At 49.6% G+C, this 18,476-nt stretch overlaps 1 protein-coding gene across 2 annotated transcripts; it reads left to right on the forward strand.

Annotated features, from left to right (window-relative positions):
• Window positions 1–73: 73 nt before the first annotated feature.
• FOXP3 (forkhead box P3) lies at window positions 74–18,357 on the forward strand. Of its 2 annotated transcripts, XM_079123812.1 has the most exons (12): window positions 74–404; window positions 3,287–4,857; window positions 11,390–11,624; window positions 12,151–12,489; window positions 12,888–12,975; window positions 13,048–13,152; window positions 14,016–14,103; window positions 14,311–14,391; window positions 16,272–16,422; window positions 16,780–16,856; window positions 17,289–17,390; window positions 17,540–18,357. In XM_079123812.1, exons 2-12 carry the CDS (start codon window positions 4,549–4,551, stop codon window positions 17,687–17,689), a joined length of 1,725 nt encoding a protein of 574 aa, XP_078979938.1. In that variant the 5' UTR covers window positions 74–404; window positions 3,287–4,548; the 3' UTR covers window positions 17,690–18,357. The 2 variants fall into 2 exon arrangements, with proteins under 2 accessions (XP_078979938.1, XP_078979939.1); XM_079123813.1 differs by lacking the exons at window positions 74–404; window positions 3,287–4,857 and having other exon boundaries at window positions 9,717–11,624; window positions 12,151–12,255; window positions 12,351–12,489.
• The last annotated feature ends 119 nt before the right edge of the window (window positions 18,358–18,476 follow it).

Genomic DNA, 18,476 nt, shown 5'->3' on the forward strand with positions numbered 1-18,476 from the left:
AATGGGGATGCCCGAGAGTGGGCGGTGTGGGAGGCGGGATGATGGAGGAATCAATGGGGAGGTCGGAATGGGGGTGGTGCGGGCCCAGGAGGCAGAGAGCAGAAGTTGGATAGCAAATAGGGAAGTCTGAATGGAAGCGGCGTTGTAGGCAACGGGGAAGTGGAATGGCTTCAGGCGATGGGGGAATAAGGGAGCGAACCCAGAGGTCCGAAAAGTGGGAGATCCGCGGGTTGCGTAGACGGAGAATAGCCTATGAGGAGCCGCGCACAGATGACGTAAAGGCAAGATGACGATAATAGCCAAACTGAACCAATGCAGAGTCTTGTAAGCCGGCTCTACGGCTTCAAGGGGAGGAGCCAGGGCGGAACTAGCCAATACAGAGACTAAAAGGAGACCACGAGGTGGTGAGTGAGCCGCCACAGAGGTGGGACCGAGCAGGGCAGAGCCAATGGGGATGGGGATGAAGGCAGGGGTTAAGAAGGGAGATGGCAGATAGCCAATGGGGGAGCCAGGGGAAGCCAGTGAGAACTCAAAGGGCAGGGCTAGTGTAAGATTGACCAATACCAAAGCTAGATAGTATAGAGGAATATAGGGAGGATTTGTAGGCAAGAAGAAAGAGCAGAGCCAATGGGGGCGGGGTGGATGGTGTGAAGGAAGGCAAGAGTAGCCAATAAGGAAGCTAGAGAGGAGTTCAGGCAGGGTCTGGGCCGTTGGGTGGTCAAGCAGCAGAACCATAGAATGCAGGCATTCAATGGGAAAAATATGCCTCTGGGGGACAGATTTTCCTTTCTTCCTAACCTTCCACGACTCCTCATTGCCCCAGAAATGCCCAGAGACCCTGAAGCCTAGACTGCACCCTAGCGTGAGACCAAAAAGAAGACCAAAAAGGATGCTCTTATCTGTTACTGGGTATCCCCTGACATGCCTACCTCCCAGCCTTTACTTGAACCGTCACTAGCTAAGAATGCCCCTGATTATTCATTAATGTCCCAGATGGATCGTTAGCATTCTCCAGGACTTTTCACCACTGTAGATGCCCAAATGAAAAATGGAACTTTTTGAAAGATTAGGTTTTTCTATCTTCAGTTCAGCAAATACTGAGCTTGACTGTATGCCACCAGGAGTCGATTGGACATATTGATAGACACTGGCTAATGTAACCATAAATCAAAGTCCCACATTTCTTGCCCAATATGTTACTCCAAACCCCTTCAGTGGCCTTACCCCCCTTCTTTCTGTTCCCACCTCTGCTCCTACTGTTTCCTTGCCCCAAGAGTATTATTCCTTCTGCTGCTTCTAATTAGCAAACTGTTTTCACTCTCCCTTTGAGGTCTTATCTCCTGTGGTAACTGAACTATAGCCTCTTTCAAGTGAACATATTCGTGCATATATTCCCCCCTCCACCCGGGGAGGATTTACCAAGCACCTATTGTATGCCAGGTTATGAGAATGCTGTTGGCTCTTCTAACAAAAGCATCCCTAGGAGGGAGGCAATTCCCCCAGCAGCCTCTCTTCTCCTCAGGTTTCAGCGTCCAGGATGGAGTAATGGGTCAGAAAAGAATATGTTCATCCCCAGGTTACATAAAAATCATGAAATCTTAAACAAGACAGAAACTTATGTTTTTTTCCTCCCCTAAAAGCTCAAACTGGCAAAAAGACCAGGGACTCCATTCCTGCCCATGCATTTTGGGCATCATCTATGTCCTGGTCTGGCCCAAAAACTCTCATTCTTCAGCAAATTCTGTGGGTTCTTTATTCAAAATATTTCCCTAATCCACCTCTCATTTCCTCCTTCACTGCCAGCACCAGTCGCCTGGACTACTGCAGTATCTTCCTATTGCTGATCCTCCTGCTTCCACCCTCAATGCCCCCGCCCGCACTTCATTCTATATTTGGCAGTCTGGGGCATTCTGTTAAATTCTAAGACAGTTTATGTCTTTTCTCTGCTCACCAGCCTCCCATGGTTTCCTCTCAGTCAGGGTAAAAGCCAAGGTTCTTACCATGACCTATAAGGTCACGCATGGTCTAACCCCACTAGTGCCCTCTTCAGCCTCAGCTTCTATCCCTCTCCTTCTCATTCACTCCACCCTAACCACACCAGCCTCCTTGTACAAATCAGGTACACTCTCCCATCAGGGCCTTTGCACTGGCTCTTTCCTTTGGAGTTCCACAGACAGACATGATATCTCACCTTCAAGTTTTTGTCAAAGACCCCCTTCTCTGGGGACTTTCCCCAACCTATTTGATCCTGCCTATGCTCCCCAAACTCCTAGTCCTTCCAATGCCCTCCTCCAGAATCCTTCTATACAAGAGGGTATAGTCCAGTTTTGGGAGGAGATAGTGACCTCCGCCCCTCTTTCATTCTGCAAAGAGCCTGACTTTCAGAAGCATTAGCATCACCCTTCCCACACTCAGAGTCTCACTCAAGTGGCCTCCTAGGACACTTGGGACCACCACCTGCATTCACTTTTTCTCCCACCTCTCTAGCCAATCTCTCACAAAGCAAGTGGCAGTAAAGGAGAGATGGTCATGGGAAGGTATAAGGAGGATGCAACCCACACCTCAGACCCTGACAGAAAATCCCAGCCCCTCTCCCAGGAGAAGACAAGTGCTAGGGCAGGGAGGGTGGTTTCAGCTTCTAGAACTGACCTGATGTATAATTACAGAGAGGCATGGGGAATGTTCAGACCCAAGTCTGCAAGGAGCAGGGGGTCATCAACTTTGGGGGCAGCTCCCCGGGACTCCTTCCTGACAAGCATGCTCCTCACCCCCTCCCTTGGTCCCTCCAACAGGCAACAAAATCTGTTAAGCACTTGCTGTACACAGGGTCCCTGCAGACCTCCCAGCTGGGAGGACCTCACCCCATCTTGGTGCTTCCTCCAGCTGCCCAGCACACACATAGTTCATCATTGTGTCATAGACATGTCCCACCAACTCTGCAGCCCCAACCAGTGAAAGTTTTGTTTTGAACTAATGGTAGGGAGGGTTGGGGTTTTTATTTTAATTGTCGTTGGGTGTTTTTTTAGGTCTTTTTTTTCTATTCACTCTTTCCCCCCACCCCCACCCCCGCTTGTCTTCACAAAGATAGGCCATCAGGTCAACCCTGAGCTTTTCCAGAAAGGTGAGTCGAGTTAAGTAAAGACACTTGCCCTTTTTTTGAGGGATTAGAAGGAGAGGGGAGGAAAAGGGGTGAAAGGGCAAAGGAGCAAAAGGGTGAAGGGGTGGGTCTTGGTCATTGGATTTGTATCGTATGAATTAGAATTTGTTTTCAATTTCTCTTCCCCAGGTCTGAAACCAGTCTTGCAGAAAAGTCAGAATGGACATTGGATGACTAGAACCCCAGGCCACACAAAGCAATGGACAATGGTAGGGTGGGGCTGGAAGTCTTAGCCACGGTCAGTCAAGAGAAGCCCCTGGAGTCTGATTTCCCATGTTGACCAGTGGTTGGAGGAAGGGAGTATGAACTGAGATGGGAAGATGCAGCCACTGAAGCTTGGAAAACTTAGAAGCCTCACAGTGTCAATCCCCCAGAGGAATCTCCAGATCCCAGAACCTCCCTCTCATGGCACCCTAGAATTTAAAATCTGAGACTACTGGAATCACAGAAACTGGGAGTTTCAAAGTCTAGCACCAAGGAATCAGCTCTCTGATCTTGAGCAAATTGCTCTGTCACTCTGTGCCTCCATTTTCCCCATCTGTATAACAGCGATACAGTAATAAGATGGACCTCAAAGGCCTCTGCTGAGGATTGGACGCAATCGGTTGTGGGAAATATTCAGCCCTGAGTCTGGCATGTGGAAAATTCAAGATAAATGTCAACCGCCAGGATGATAGGTGATATTTGGAAATCTAAATCCTTGGAAACTCGGGTTTTTGCAAGTATAAAATCACAAAGGCTGAGAACCTCAGAAGCATCAGCTATGGTGTTCATGATAGGAGAGGCCCAGTGTCCCAAAGGGCCTCTGGCTTTCATTGTGAAATTTGATTCCTTCTACTGGGGTGGTCACTGGATCAGACGTCTCAGAAGTGAGACTTTTCTGCCTTCCCTAACTCAGTGACTTTCAGACTCCTCAATTCTGTGAATTGGGGGGTAGGGATGGACTTCCCACTTTTTCCTCTATGAAATACCTGACATTCCCCCCTACACTCTGTGGGAAAGAGGGCTCCATGGGTGTTCAAAGCTCCCTGTCTCTGGCCAGCATAGATGGTAATATCAGTTATACCTAAGAGGAAAATGAGACCTGAAGCAAGGCGAAGCCTCTGGAAACAGAACTCTATTTTATCTCTTTCCCTGATGTTTTCTCTCCGCAGATAGGTCTTCGCACGTAGGTCTTCACATTCTCTCTTAACCCAAACACCCTCAAATATACTCTCACCCACAGAATAGTGTCTCTGCTGTCTCAGGATGCCTCTGTGATTTGAGTTCTTTTCCTTTATTTTTTTCTGACTCTATACGCTTTTTGCTTAAAAACCGTGTTTTCTCATAAGCCCTGTTATCTCATTGATACCTCTCACCTCTGTGGTGAGGGGAAGAAATCATATATTCAGATGACTCGTAAAGGGCAAAGAAAAAACCCAAAATTTCAAAATTTCCGTTTAAGTCTCATAATCAAGAAGAGAAGAAGCAGAGCAGAGAGAGAGAGAGAGAGAGAGAGAGAGAGAGAGGGAGAGGGAGAGAACTATGAGAACCCACCCCCCGTGATTATCAGCATATACACTCATCGAAATTGGATTATTAGAAGAGAGGTCTGTGGCTTCCACGCCGTGGTTTTTCTTCTCGGTATAAAAGCAAAGTTGTTTTTGATATGTGACAGTTTCCCACAAGCCAGGTTGATCCTTCTCTGTCAGTCCACCAAGGTGAGTGTCCCTGCTCTACCCCGCCAAATGTGTGCCCTAATGGAGGAGATGGCAGGGAGGTAGGCACCTGGGGGGTCAGAGGCCTTCCAGTACAGTCAGACTCACCCAGCCACTGCGAGCCCATTCAGGTAAGATCTTTTTAAAAATAATATAATAATCATAATAAATACCAGGTAGGTGAAGTACTTAATCGGTGTTTGGGCAGGGACAAAGATAAATAAATTGATTAATTGATACACAGATGGGCCAGATTTTTTTAAATATGTCAACTGCCAGTCTTTATAGATTTCAGGGTTTTGAGCAACTTGAAATGCTGTCCAGATGTAACTGGAAATTTCAGCTGCATCTCTCTTCGTCTTTCTCTCTTGATGCCTTCCATCCCTGTCTCTGTTCACCCTCTCTTTCCCTTTCTGTGTTTCTCTGCCTCTCTTTCTCTTGTCATCTCTCTGTCTCCCTTGAACTCAGGCTCTAGGCTCTGACCGTCTCCCCTGACTCCATCTCCTCCATCTTGGGCCACAGTACATCTATTACCTTTTCTCTCTTTCCTACCTCTGGTTCTCCTGTCTCACCTTTCCTCACCTGTCTTTCGTCCAGCTTCTAACACAGAGAATTGTATACAACTGGTGTTTATTAATAGTGGGTTGAGTAATGGCGCTGAGGACATTTACATTTTACAAGAATGGGCATCAGTTCTGTTTGCCCCAGCAGCAGGAGGATTTTGAGCTGTCAGGAAAGGATGAGAATTTAACTGAACTTGTGCTTGCATCACATGAGAGGAGACCCTCCTGGGGGGCACTTCATGCTATCATCAACTGTGGTTTACTGTGTGGTATAGTCCTACTCCAGGACTGTGTGCATGTCACCAGAGTCTGTGTCCAGGAGGAAGGCAGGCTGTTCAGGACTGGGGTGAGTTTGTTTCTGCAGCGTAGCACAATTCTTGGTACATAGTAAGCACTCACTAAGTGTTAGCTATTAGTATTTTAACCAAATTATAAGCATGCTATATATTGGTTTTGTTCCTGCTTTATTCAAGTAATAGCATTTTTGTAGTCCACTAAAAACAAATGTTTGAACACATGATCATTCATGGTTATCATGACTGTCCTCACATCGGCATGAATTATGATTGGACCAAATGCCAATTGTTGGACATTCAGGACATCTCTAATTTTCCTTCATAAACAACCCTAACTGGTTCCTTGGAGTCCTGAAAATGGAGTTTCCATGGAAAAGAGATGTGCATTTTTAAGGTTTCTGACCCTCTCTGCAAATTGTTCTTCTAAAAACTTGTCCTGTTTTATGTTTCCTCTACTCAAGCTGATACTGGGTGGATATTATCATTTTTTAAATCATTTTCCACTGAACACAGTGGCACATGCCTGTAATCCCAGCAACTCAGGAGGCTGAGGCAGGAGGATCACATGTTTGAGGCCAATATCATCAACTTTGTAAGACCCTGTCTTGAAATAAAGAATAAAAAGGACAGGGGAGGTGACTGTGGGAAAGTGCCCCTGACTCAATCTCTGGTACCCTGTCCCGCTGAAAATCATTTCCCAACTTAACAGGTAAGGAAAAAACATTGCCATGTTGTTGAACTGTACATTTGTTGATTACTTTTACTGTTTATCAGTCATTTGTACTTTTGCGGGTTGTCTGTCATATCCTTAGTCGTAATAGGATATTCATCATTTTTCTTGTTGATTTGCCATAGCTCTTTATTTTTGGAAATGATATTAACTATCAACCATATGTATGCAGCACATATTTTCCCCCAATTCATCATTTGCATTTTCTGTTTGTTTATGGTTTTTGTGATGCTCATGATGTTTTTATATAGTGAAATAGGTTAGTCTTCACTTGTGTGGTTTCTGTCTCTGGTTTTGTGCTTAGAAAGTTCTTTCCCACTTGAAAATGAGATAAATGTTCACCCTGTGTTGGCTTCTAGTCTCCTTTATGCCTTCATTTTTTCCATTTACTATAGAGGTTAAGAGTGTGGGTACTGGAGCCAGACTGTCTGGGACAAACCCAACCTCACCCCAAGCCATCGGTGTGATTTTTAGCGAGACACTTAACTATAACTACTCTGTACCTCCATTTCCTCGTATGTGCTATAATGATCATAATAGTACCTACCTCAAAGGGTCTTTGTCAAGGTTAAGTTTATTAATCATGGTAAGTGCTTAGCATAGGACCTGACACAAAATAAACCCAATATCAGTATTAGACATTAAAATGTATCTCTATAATGGATCTGGAATTTATTCTAGAGTATATGGTGATGGTGACATTTCAGACTGAACAGGGAAGTGTCAGTGGGAACATGGAATGATTATTTATTCAATTGCTCTTTTTTTTCCCCTAATTGTCTCAGAAATATTTATTAATCCACTCTCCACCCTCCCCCATGTTAAGATGCTGTATTTATCACAAATTCCATTCCCTCCATGCACAAGTCTGTGTCCACACTTTCTTCTACTATGTTCTGTTCCTCTGTATTGGTCCTTGTACCAGGGCCGTGCTATTTAGCCGTATATTGCTTTGTAATATGAGTCAATATCCAGCCATAGCCATGGGCATCCTCATCACCTTGTCCTTCCTTATCCTTCCTTATTTCAGGCAGCATCAGTCCTCCAGCCAGAGGCCAGTGACTGTTCTTATTTGGAGCAATTCTCTCTTCCTGCTTTCTCTCTCTCTCTCTCTCTCGTTCTCTGTCACTTTTTCTCTCTGTGTCTGTCAATGTCTCTCACTCTGTGTGTGTATCTCTGATCCATCGCATGTCTCTCTTCATATCTCCCTGAATCTATTGTTCTCTGTACCTCAGTTCCCTCATGTCTGTCTGTTTCTCATTCTGCCTTTGTATATGTCTGTCTTTGTCTCTTTCTGTCTCTTTGTCTCCATATACCCCTCTCAGCCATTCCCCTGTATAGAAGGGCAGTTGTCAACTCAAAGCCATGTAGACACCTAACAACTCAAGAAGACACAGAGGAGATGGTCTCTGACCCTCTTCTACCCCACACCTCTCCCTTACCACATGTAGAAGGTCAAACTGAGGCCAAGAGGCAGGCAGGAGTGCCCCTTTCTAAGCCTCACAGAGACACAATGGCAGCAGTGTGATACAAGATCAGAAATTAGGCCTCTCAGAGGGCCCCTAACTCTGTTTCTGTCCCCCACTGTGGACCTCAGTTTACCTTTCTGCATCCATGAGGAGGGTAAAGTGGGACCTAGGCTGCCTTTCCCCCTTCTGTCTTCTCACAGTTTGGACCCTGACTTGGGTACAGTGATTCATGATCACAACATAGGGCCTAGCCTAGGAGGAACAGGGCTGGTAGGGGTCATGAATCCCATGTCAGGAGACCCAGTTGGCCAGAGGATGGTGATGATGGAGGAACATCAGTCATTTTGGGTGTCACCAGAGCTGTCACTGGTTCCTGGGGATCCACCAGAGAACCTGGTAGTGGGCTCCCTTCATGAGGCCCAAGCCAGAAACTGAGTAGCTTCATCCTCCTCTTCCTTCCATCCCCATCTCTGCCAAAGAGCTCTCACTTTGGGAACATTGTCCCAAAATGTACAGGGAGACTGAGGCCAGTCATTGACATTTAGCTAAGTGTTTCATGTGCAATAACTTTGCAAAATGGCGCCTATTCCTGTACCAGTTTATACTGAATTTGAGGAGCATTGAAGACAGTCAGGGGCAGAGATAGCCCCAGACTCAGGGGAGAAGAGGGGCTACTCTGACTGCCTTCATGGAACTGAGGAGGGAAGCTGAGGGGAGACTTGCTGCCATTCTAGGCCTAGTGGGTGAAAAGCCCTCTGAAACAGTGTGATTCCTGTCCTTTTGGCAGTTCTAGTTGGTTTGAATGTCAAGGGCATTGGCCTGTATACCAATGGATCTGTGGACCCCACAGAGTTTGTGGTTTTGTGATCTTGGGCCTCTTTGAATCTAAGAAATGATGTCCTACAATTTGGAGATTTGGGTATATACTATACGAAGACCCCAGGAATCCCAGTATTCATGGGGCTGCTCTAGCATTCCCTGAGCTTCCAACCTGGGACCTCACTGTGGCCCAAGAAAGGGCAGGTCTACAGAACCCGGAGCTTGTCATGGTGGCCAGATGGACGTCACCCACCACATCCGCCAGTACCCACATCACCCCACCTGGGCCAAGTCGGCTGCAGGATGGGCCAGCCAGTTCTCGGAACGAAACCTGTGGGGTGAGGTCCTGCCCCCTTCTCTTCCTCCTTGGTGCCGATGAAGCCCAGCGCATCCGGCCGCCATGACGTCAATGGCAGAAAAATCTGGGGAAGTCGGGGGCTGTAACAACAGGGTGCAGATGCAGACCCCGATAGGAAAACATAATCTGTGTTCCAGAAACATCCTCCATGCAGCTTCTGAGAAACCTAGTCAGAAAAGGATGCCTAAACAGACAGTGCAGGAAGCCGGCTGGCCAGCCCGGCCCTCCAAGTACCCCGCCACCAGACAGACTGTATCCAGGTCCCCTTTCTGAGAATGTATTTATACTTCCCTGAGTCAGACCACTCCAGATGTGTTGGGGGAGGAGATTTTCAATAAGCTCTGGCCAAGTGTCCAGACAGCTTCAGGCCAGCCACGTGGCCAGGCCATAGTGGTGGAAAATATCCAGTCATTCGCCGAAATTGGTATTTGTTTGCTCAGGCTGCTATAACAAAGTATCACAGACAGTGTGGGTTAAGCAACAGAAATTTATTGTCTCACAGTTCTGGAAGCTAGAGGTCCAAGATGAAGGTGTTGGCAGGGCTAGTTCCTTGTGAAGGCTATGAGGGAGAATCTGTTTCAGTCCTCCCTCAGTTTCTGGTGGTTTGTTGGCAATCTTTGCTCCTCCTTGGCTTCATTGGTTCCAGCATTCATTCACTCACCTCCTCATCTCTCCACCATTCTCCCAGGCCCTTGGCCTGAGCTTCCGGAGACCTGTACTTCTGATTCTCACACTAATATTCAAACCCTGGAGAGACTAAGGCTTTAATACCTGGACTCTCGCACCCATCTCCCTCAGCATGGCATCTCTGACAGCCCCCATGAGGTGACAGCAAAGAAAGGAAGGACAACTGCCCCTCCCATAAATCTCCTATACTCGGTGGGCTGTTCTCCACAGCTGTGTGCCCAACCTAGTGCTGTGTAGTGGGACAGGGAGTCTCTCACACACAGGTACAGAGCAGGGGGGTTATGAAAATGTGCACACAGGCACATATGCTTCCTGGACAAAGAAATGGAGTTCTCAGGTGAGCATGGGACCATGGAACTCTGCACCTGGATGTCCCAGTCCCTTCTAGCTCTGGCTTCCTTGCTGACTGGGACTATGGGAATCTGAGGAACTGAGACCATGAACTTTGGGGAGTGTAAGTGCAAGGGCTCAGTAGAGGGGCCTGGAGTCATTATGGAAGGCTTTCAAGAGGAGAACTAGCACAAAAGCAGGCATTCTGTGGCTCAAATTGGGAAAGAAGAAGAATGGCAAATAGTGTGAGCCAGGGCCTGAAGGCAGACTTTGGGGAGCAAGAATTGGGGTGACCACTGATGGGGACTGGGTTGAGGAGTTCCCATAGGCCCTGGCTCAAGAAAGCATGTTCCTGGTTCTCTCTGGCACCTGCCATGCTAGATCCATGCAGGACAAGAGCTCAGAGATAAACTCTATCCTGCCCTGAGCAACATCCATTATCCTATATCCAGCTGCCCATCTGGCACATCCATCCATATGTTCAACACCAGACTCTTCACATCCATCCACACTTGATTATCATCCCCAACCCTGTTTACCACATGCCCCTTATAATGTCATCTCTGTTCATCTAGCTGCTCAGGATAAAACCCATAAGTCACCCTGGCCCTCCTTCTGTCACCCACTTCATCCAAGCTGCCAGCAACTTCTCCTGACTCCACCTTAAAAATAGACTCAGAATTCAGACACTTCTCACCATCGCCCCTGCCACCATCCCAGTCAGTGCCAACATGATCACTTGCCTTGACTGTTACAATAGCCTCCAAACTAGTCCCCATCACAGCAGCCAGATGAATTTTTAAGTCCACACCCACCCATCACTGGAGTACCTCAATGCCAGTTAAGAGTCCAAGACCATTCCCAGCAGAAACAGCGAAGGTTGTGTGGTCCATGCATGGTGCCTGGGTACTGGAGGGCTGAGACTTGAAGACCAGCCTCAAGTAATAGGAGGATGGGCTGAGACCTACCCTGGCTAACGCCCCACAAACCAAAGACCCATTGCCCTTGTGGGGGAAACTCCTACAGCAGGGCAGCACAGGCATGTGTTGGCAAGCTGGGTGCGGACCTGTGCATGTGGGGTATTTGGGTACACACATGCCTGCTCCTGATAACCACGTATGTGCACACACACAAGCATGACCAGAGCTGGGGCACGGTTGTGGGGCCCTTTAGGGCATATCCCAGCCAACATCTGCTCTGACCAGAAGGGTTGTCTGTGTGGTTCAGAGGATCTCACACCAAACCTAGCACATGTGTGACTCCTTCTCACTATGTCCCTGCAGCCTGCCCTTGGACAAGGACCCAATGCCCAACCCCAGGCCAGCCAAGCCCTCCGCCCCTTCCTTGGCCCTCGGCCCATCCCCTGGAGCCTCGCCCAGCTGGAGGGCTGCACCCAAGACCTCAGACCTCCTGGGAGCCAGGGGCCCAGGAGGAAACTTCCAGGGCCGGGAACTCCGAGGTGGGATCCATGCCTCTTCCTCCTCCTCCTTGAACCCCCTGCAAACATCTCAGCTGCAGGTGAGGCCCAGGGCCCAGGATGGGGCAGGCAGGGTGGGGTACCTGGCCCTACAGGTGCCGACCTTTACTGTGGCACTGAGCAGGAGGGGTGCAGGCTGGGGCACAGGAAGTGGTTTCTGGGTCCCAGGCAAGTCTGTGACTTATGCAGATATTGCAGAGCCAAGAAAGTCCCCACCTGCCATGCCTCAGAAATTCGAAGCTCTCCCCAATCTCCCAATCCCTATTTCAGGAGAAGAGGAGACTCTATAATGGTCCCATGGGCACAGCTATGTGTCCATATCCCCATATGACAAGAGGAGATAGCTGGGGTCCAAGGAGGTGAGGTAATAGGGTTGAGTCCAGCTCTGCCACTTATTAGTTATATGATCTTGAAAAAAAATCAGTCAGTCTCCATGAGCCTCAGTTTCCATATGTGTGGAGACAATCGTGGTACCTACACTGTAGGGCTATCGTGAGAAGCATATGAATTCGACACAGAACAGAGAGGATGAGGGTGGTACCTCACACACCTGCCTTTTCCCTCCAGCTGCCCACAGTGCCCCTAGTCATGGTGGCACCCTCTGGAGCAAGGTTGGGCCCCTCTCCACACTTGCAGGCACTTCTCCAGGACAGGCCACATTTTATGCATCAGGTATGGACCCTGAAGAGACCGGGAAGAGGGAGCAGGTGGGAGAACTGTGGGGAGGAATTCCTGAGCCTGAGCCGTGGCCCATATGTATCCCCCAGCTCTCCACAGTGGATGCCCACGCCCGGACCCCTGTGCTACAAGTGCGCCCACTGGAAAGCCCAGCCATGATCAGCCTTCCACCACCCACCGCCACCACTGGGGTCTTCTCTCTCAAGGCCCGGCCTGGCCTGCCACCCGGTAACACCTTAGCCTGTATCCCAAAGCTTCAGAGAAGCTGAGAGACCCCAAATCCTTGAACATGCAAGATAGACTGTTTTGAATCAAGACCCCTCTGAGGGTCTGAGGGCTCAGGTCTTAGTGACATAGAAACTCTAATCTCCATAAAATGTCACATTAAGAACCTTAAAGACAGAATGTCAATATCACAGAACCACAGATCTTTGCAAAGTTAGTCAAAATGTCAGCACCTGCCAATGGCTGTCTTTGAGCTGCTCTACCGGAAACCCTGAACTGTGGGGACAGCAGAGTCCCTTGGGAGTCAGGGTCTTCAAGACTCAGGAAGGTGTGAGCCCTTGTGGGCCAAGGCTGCAGAGCCTGGCCCACAGCCCAAAGAGGTGCCCTGTTCCTACCCACAGGGATCAACGTGGCCAACCTGGAGTGGGTGTCCAGGGAGCCAGCCTTGCTCTGCACCTTCCCAAGCCCTGGCACACCCAGGAAGGACAGGTAAGTGTGCACGGCTGGGAAGGACCCTCTCACCCTATCATTTTCCTCCCCTGACACCCTCTGTCCCTTTAGCACCCTTTTAGGTGCACCCCAGGGTTCCTACCCACTACTGGCAAATGGTGTCTGCAAGTGGCCTGGATGCGAGAAGGTCTTCAAGGAGCCAGAAGAGTTCCTCAAGTGAGTGACTTAGTTTGTGGGCATAGGTGTAAGATGCAGATCTTACTCCCAACAGGAGTAAGATGAAAGAGGTAAAAGCTGAGCGTCAGCTCAAATCCAGGCTTTGACACTCCACAGCTGTGCAACCTTGAGCACGTAATTAACTTCTCTGGACCTCAGTTTCCTCATGTGTAATGGGGCATGATAATAAAGATGCATACTGATATTTACCTCCATTTTATAGGCAAGGGAACTGAGGTCAAAGAGGATGTGTCTTGATCATGATTGCCCATTTCCCTAGTGACAGAGCTGGAAATTGAACCCAGGCAGCAAGGGTTCAATGACTAACATCTTTGCCCTGCTATACCATGATGCCAACACATCACACTATTGATCCCCAAATTCCCAGCTCCTATAGATGTCTGTTGCTACCTCCCCTCAGCCCTATGTCCTCTCTCTCTCTCTCTCTCTCTCTCTCTCTCACACACACACACACACACACACCCTTCTCTACTTCTGTAACCATACGCAGCTATTAGCAACTTGGTATGCCCTGCCCTCTTCACAACCAAGCTTTTGCAAAGGCTGTGCCCTTTGCAAAATGTGGAATACCATTCCTGATCTTACCTGCCTGGCCCATTATCCATTCACCCCACTTTCAACATCATCTTTAACACACTGGCCAGGCTCAAGGAGCGACATCAAGCCTGGCACACAGTAGGTGCCAAGGGGCATGTGTTGAAGGAAGGACAGATGTGATGGAGAGCCTGCAGGAGGGGGTGGCTCCTGCAGCTCCCAGAGGGAGTGGGTCATCTGCAACTGAAAGATTGAGCTCGGAGCCAGGCACACCATGGCTACCTGCATGGAATCTTTCCCCTACCCAGGCACTGCCAGGCAGACCACCTCTTGGATGAGAAGGGAAGGGCACAGTGTCTCCTCCAGAGAGAGGTGGTGCAGACTCTGGAGCAGCAGGTAATGCCTTCAGGGGGAAGGTGGGTGGTGGGTGGGTGAGCCACATGCCCACACTGTGCCAGAAACCAGGATCACCCAGGATGAGTGTCGTGTAAAGGAAAGGAGGGAGGGGAATTCCACGGAGGAACACAGCCTGGGCAAAGGTGTGGTGGAGAAAGGCCAGATGGAGGCCCCATTTTTGTGCCCACAAAATTTTTGTGCCCACAGCTGGTGTTGGAGAAGGAGAAACTGGGCGCTATGCAGGCCCACCTGGCCGGAAAAATGGCACTGACCAAGGCTCCAGCTGCGGTGAGCTACCCCAGGCCTGAAGGCAGCAGAACCAGATTGCTGGGGGGTCCTGCAGGGTGCATGGGAACCTGTCCTCACACACAGCCTCTGGGGTCTATGAGCTCCTGTCCCTAGCTGCATACATGCCACACTTGGGAATCTCTCCCCTTCCACATACAAATCCTTTGACCCTACCCATCTTGATTCTGAATTTTCAAAGCAATAGCAGGGACTGGGACTGGGGCTGGGGCTGGGGCTGGGGCTGAGGCTCAGTGGGAAAGCACTTGACTAGCATTCAGAAGGCCCCGAGTTCCATCCTCAACATTACAAAAAATTAAATTATGCCAAGAAGGCTGAGGCAGGAGGATCATAAGTTCAAGGTCAGCCTGGGCAATTTAGAAGACTTCGTATCAAAACAAAAAGGGCTGGGGACGTAGCTCAGTGGTAGAGCACCCATGATTCCAATCCCCAGCACCACAAAAACACTATTTTTTTAAAGCAATAGGGCCAGGTGGTGTGACATGCCTGTAATCCCAGTGGATCAGGAGGCTGAGGCAGGAGGGTCATGAGTTCAAAGTTAGCCTCAGCAACTTAGCAAGGAGCTAAGAAACTCAATGAGACCTTGTCTCTAAATAAAATACAAAAAATGGGCTGGGGATGTGGCTCAGTGGTTAAGTGCCCCTGAGTTCAATCCCAGGTACCACAAAAAGGGGGGGGGGGGGGGGTTGGGCTGTAGCTCAGTGGTTAAGCACACCTAGGATCAGCCTCCAGTACCTAGCCAAATAATTAAGCCAGTGTGGTTCCCATAGCACTGGCTACATAACTTGGATGGCCCAGTGCAAAAGGCAAATGCAAGGCTCCATGTTCAAACTTCAAGATGGCAACCTCAGTGCATTCAAGTGTGGGATCCTACCCAGGCATGGTGACACATGCCTATAATCCCAGTGCTTGGGAGGCTGGGGCAGAAGGATCATAATTTCAAAGCCAGCCTCAGCAATTTATCGAGACCTTAAGCAACTTACTGAGACCTTGTCTCAAAATAAAAAAACAAAAAAGGCTGGGGATGTGGTTCAGTGATTAAAAGCCCTTGGGTTCAATCCCTGGCACCCAAAAAAAAAAAGTGGGGTCTGGTGTGACTGCACAGGTCAACACTCATAAAACTAGTCCTGAGTGCCTGGCACTGTTTCTGAGCACTTTGCTTATGTTTATTCAGGCTTCAGGATGCCACTGTAAGGTAGCTACCACTATCATCCCCAATGCACAGATGAGGTCAGTTGAGGCTAGGAAAGTTTAGTTGACTCTCCCAAAGTCATAGCTGGGCACTGGAAAAGCCCTATTCAGCACTAGTTCATGGTCCCAGCATCTGTGGCTACAACCCCACACCAGTACTTTAACATGTATGGCTCATGCTGTTCCATGGGATTCCAAGTCAGACTGGGATTAACAGGGTGCCCCTGAATACTGATTTAGCCAGGCAAGGTGGCATATGCCTATAGTCTCAGCTACTCAGGAGGCTTAGGCAAGAGGATCACTTGAGCCCAGGAATTCAGGGCCAGCCTGGGCAGCATACCATATCCTATCTCTTTAAAAAAAAAAAAAAAAAAACTGATTTAAAAATAAGAGTGGAGCTGGGTGTAGTGGCACACTCCTACAATCAGCTCAGGATCATGAATTCAAAGCCAGCCTCAGCAACTTAGTGAGACCCTAAGCAACTCAGCGAGACCCTGTCTATAAATAAAATACAAAACAAAGGGCTGGGGATGCTGCTCAGTGGTTAAGCAACCCTGGGTTCAATCCCTGGTACCAAAAACAAAACAAAACAAACACACACACACACACAAAAAAAAAAAAGAGTGGAAAGTTTAAACCTCTGGGTCACCAGCCCCTCTTACCTCCCCCAGGCATCTTCTGACAAGGGCTCCTGCTGCATGGTAGCCACTGGCACCCAGGGAAGTGTTGTCCCAGCCTGGCCCAGCCCTCAGGAGGCCTCTGACAGCCTGTTTGCAGTGCGGAGGCACCTTTGGGGCAGCCATGGAAACAGCTCCTTCCCAGGTAAGAGTGGTCTATACCCTACCCAGTGACCCTACATTCCTAATCCCACCTGGTGCTGGAGGCGGGGGTGCAAAGGAACTCCATATAGATCCTGCCCTACTGCCACCGCCACCACCCAGACTTTGAAAATGACATGCTTGCAAAAGCTTCCTCTCAGGATTTTTATGGCCTGAAAGTCCCCTATTATAGTCACAAATGACCAAAGAGCAAGGAACAATTTACAGTACCAGTGTGACCACAGCCCCTCCCCTTGGGTTGATGGTAGGAGTTCAGGCGTGTGGACTCAGTGTAGAAGAGGGCGGGACAAGGAGTGAGGAGGTCCTGGACAGGGCCTGATCTGTCCCCGCCCTCTGCCAGAGTTCTTCCACAACATGGACTACTTCAAGTTCCACAACATGCGGCCCCCTTTCACCTATGCCACCCTCATCCGCTGGGTAAGTAGGGCAGCTCAAGCCCAAGGGGGAGGAAGAGGAAGATGGGGGTGCCTGCCTCCCAGACTCCCACCTTCCTCTGAACAACTTCAGAGTTCATGCTTCTCCATTAACAAACCCCAGCCCAGAGATGCCCCAGCCAAGCTTCAAATATGATCCTCCTTCTGGCCTCACCCCAATCCTGTCCCTAAACCCAAACCCAAACTGCCATCCAGGCCAGTGTAAGCCGAACTATGAACCTAAAACCTACCCTTGATCCCATGCTTTACCCCATGTCTAGCCCCGCCCCCATCCTTCTCCTTGTACCATCTCAGTTCCTCCCCTCCCCTGCCCCACAATCCAACCCCCAGAACAGAAGGTCCAGGGCAGGCCACTGCCCCTCAGACCCAACTTTGGGGGAATGATCTTCTTAGCCCACCCTACTCCAACTTCCAGGCCATCCTGGAAGCTCCCGAGAAGCAGCGGACACTCAATGAAATCTACCACTGGTTCACACGCATGTTCGCCTTCTTCAGAAACCACCCTGCCACCTGGAAGGTGAGTGCCTCTTGGAGGTGGTGTTGGTTGGGATGGCCTCAAGTGCCAACACAGTGCAGAAACAGGCTGAGTTCAGAGGCATGTGGGAAAGGAGCAGGTCAGTGCTGACAGGGGCTGCTGACCTCAGGCTGCTGATCCTCCTTCCACAGAATGCCATCCGCCACAACCTGAGCCTGCACAAGTGCTTCGTTCGGGTGGAGAGTGAGAAGGGGGCTGTGTGGACCGTGGATGAGTTTGAGTTCCGCAAGAAAAGGAGTCAGCGGCCCAGCAGGTGCTCCAACCCTACCCCCGGCCCCTGACCTCAAAACCAAGAAGAGGAAGGATGGACAGGAGCCAAAATAGGGGGCAGAGGTGCCCATGGCAGGGGTGACAGGCACTGGACATGCCCAGAGACCAAGAAGTGAAATGTCTACTGTCTTGCCTGCCGGGGACCCTGCTCCCCAGCTGGTTGCCCTCCCAGATCATTTCTTCTGCACCAAGGCTGCTTGGAGGGGCCCCAGAACCAGCCCAGCTCCCACCCCCATCCAAGTCCCCCAGTTCAGTTCTCCAGCCAATCAGCGCCCTCACAAGCAGCCACACATACAGCCCGCCTTAGCCACTCTCACATCAGGGGTGGGGGAAAGTCACATGGACACACAGTCACTATCCTGTCCCCTGTACTCAACATAAACTCTGAATCACAAAGCCCACCTTGGTACACTCAAACACCCTCAAAGCTAGCATAGTTACACAATCATGCATGAGCCCAGCCCAGTCAACTTGAAAGCACATACCTGCTTCCAGTCTCTGGGGCCCCAGGTACAGGGTCACACACAGGTGTTCCCAGAGCCCCACACAGAAGCAGCATTGTACCCTCAGGATCACAGGTTCCAGAAAGTCGCATAAACACTCAACTGGTCATACACAGGCTCATGCAGCTCCTGACACATGTTCCGTCACACCGTTTGTTGGATACACCTGCATATCTCACCCATGTGCACACACAGCCCCCCAGTATCTCCAGAGTCCCACAAAGACACACAACACCTGACAAAAATGTATCCCATGTCTCACTTGCTACCCACCCCACTCCCATGGCCCTGAGCC

The sequence above is a fragment of the Sciurus vulgaris genome (genome assembly GCF_902686455.1).
Source record: "Sciurus vulgaris genome assembly, chromosome: X".
Classification (NCBI taxonomy): domain Eukaryota; kingdom Metazoa; phylum Chordata; class Mammalia; order Rodentia; family Sciuridae; genus Sciurus; species Sciurus vulgaris.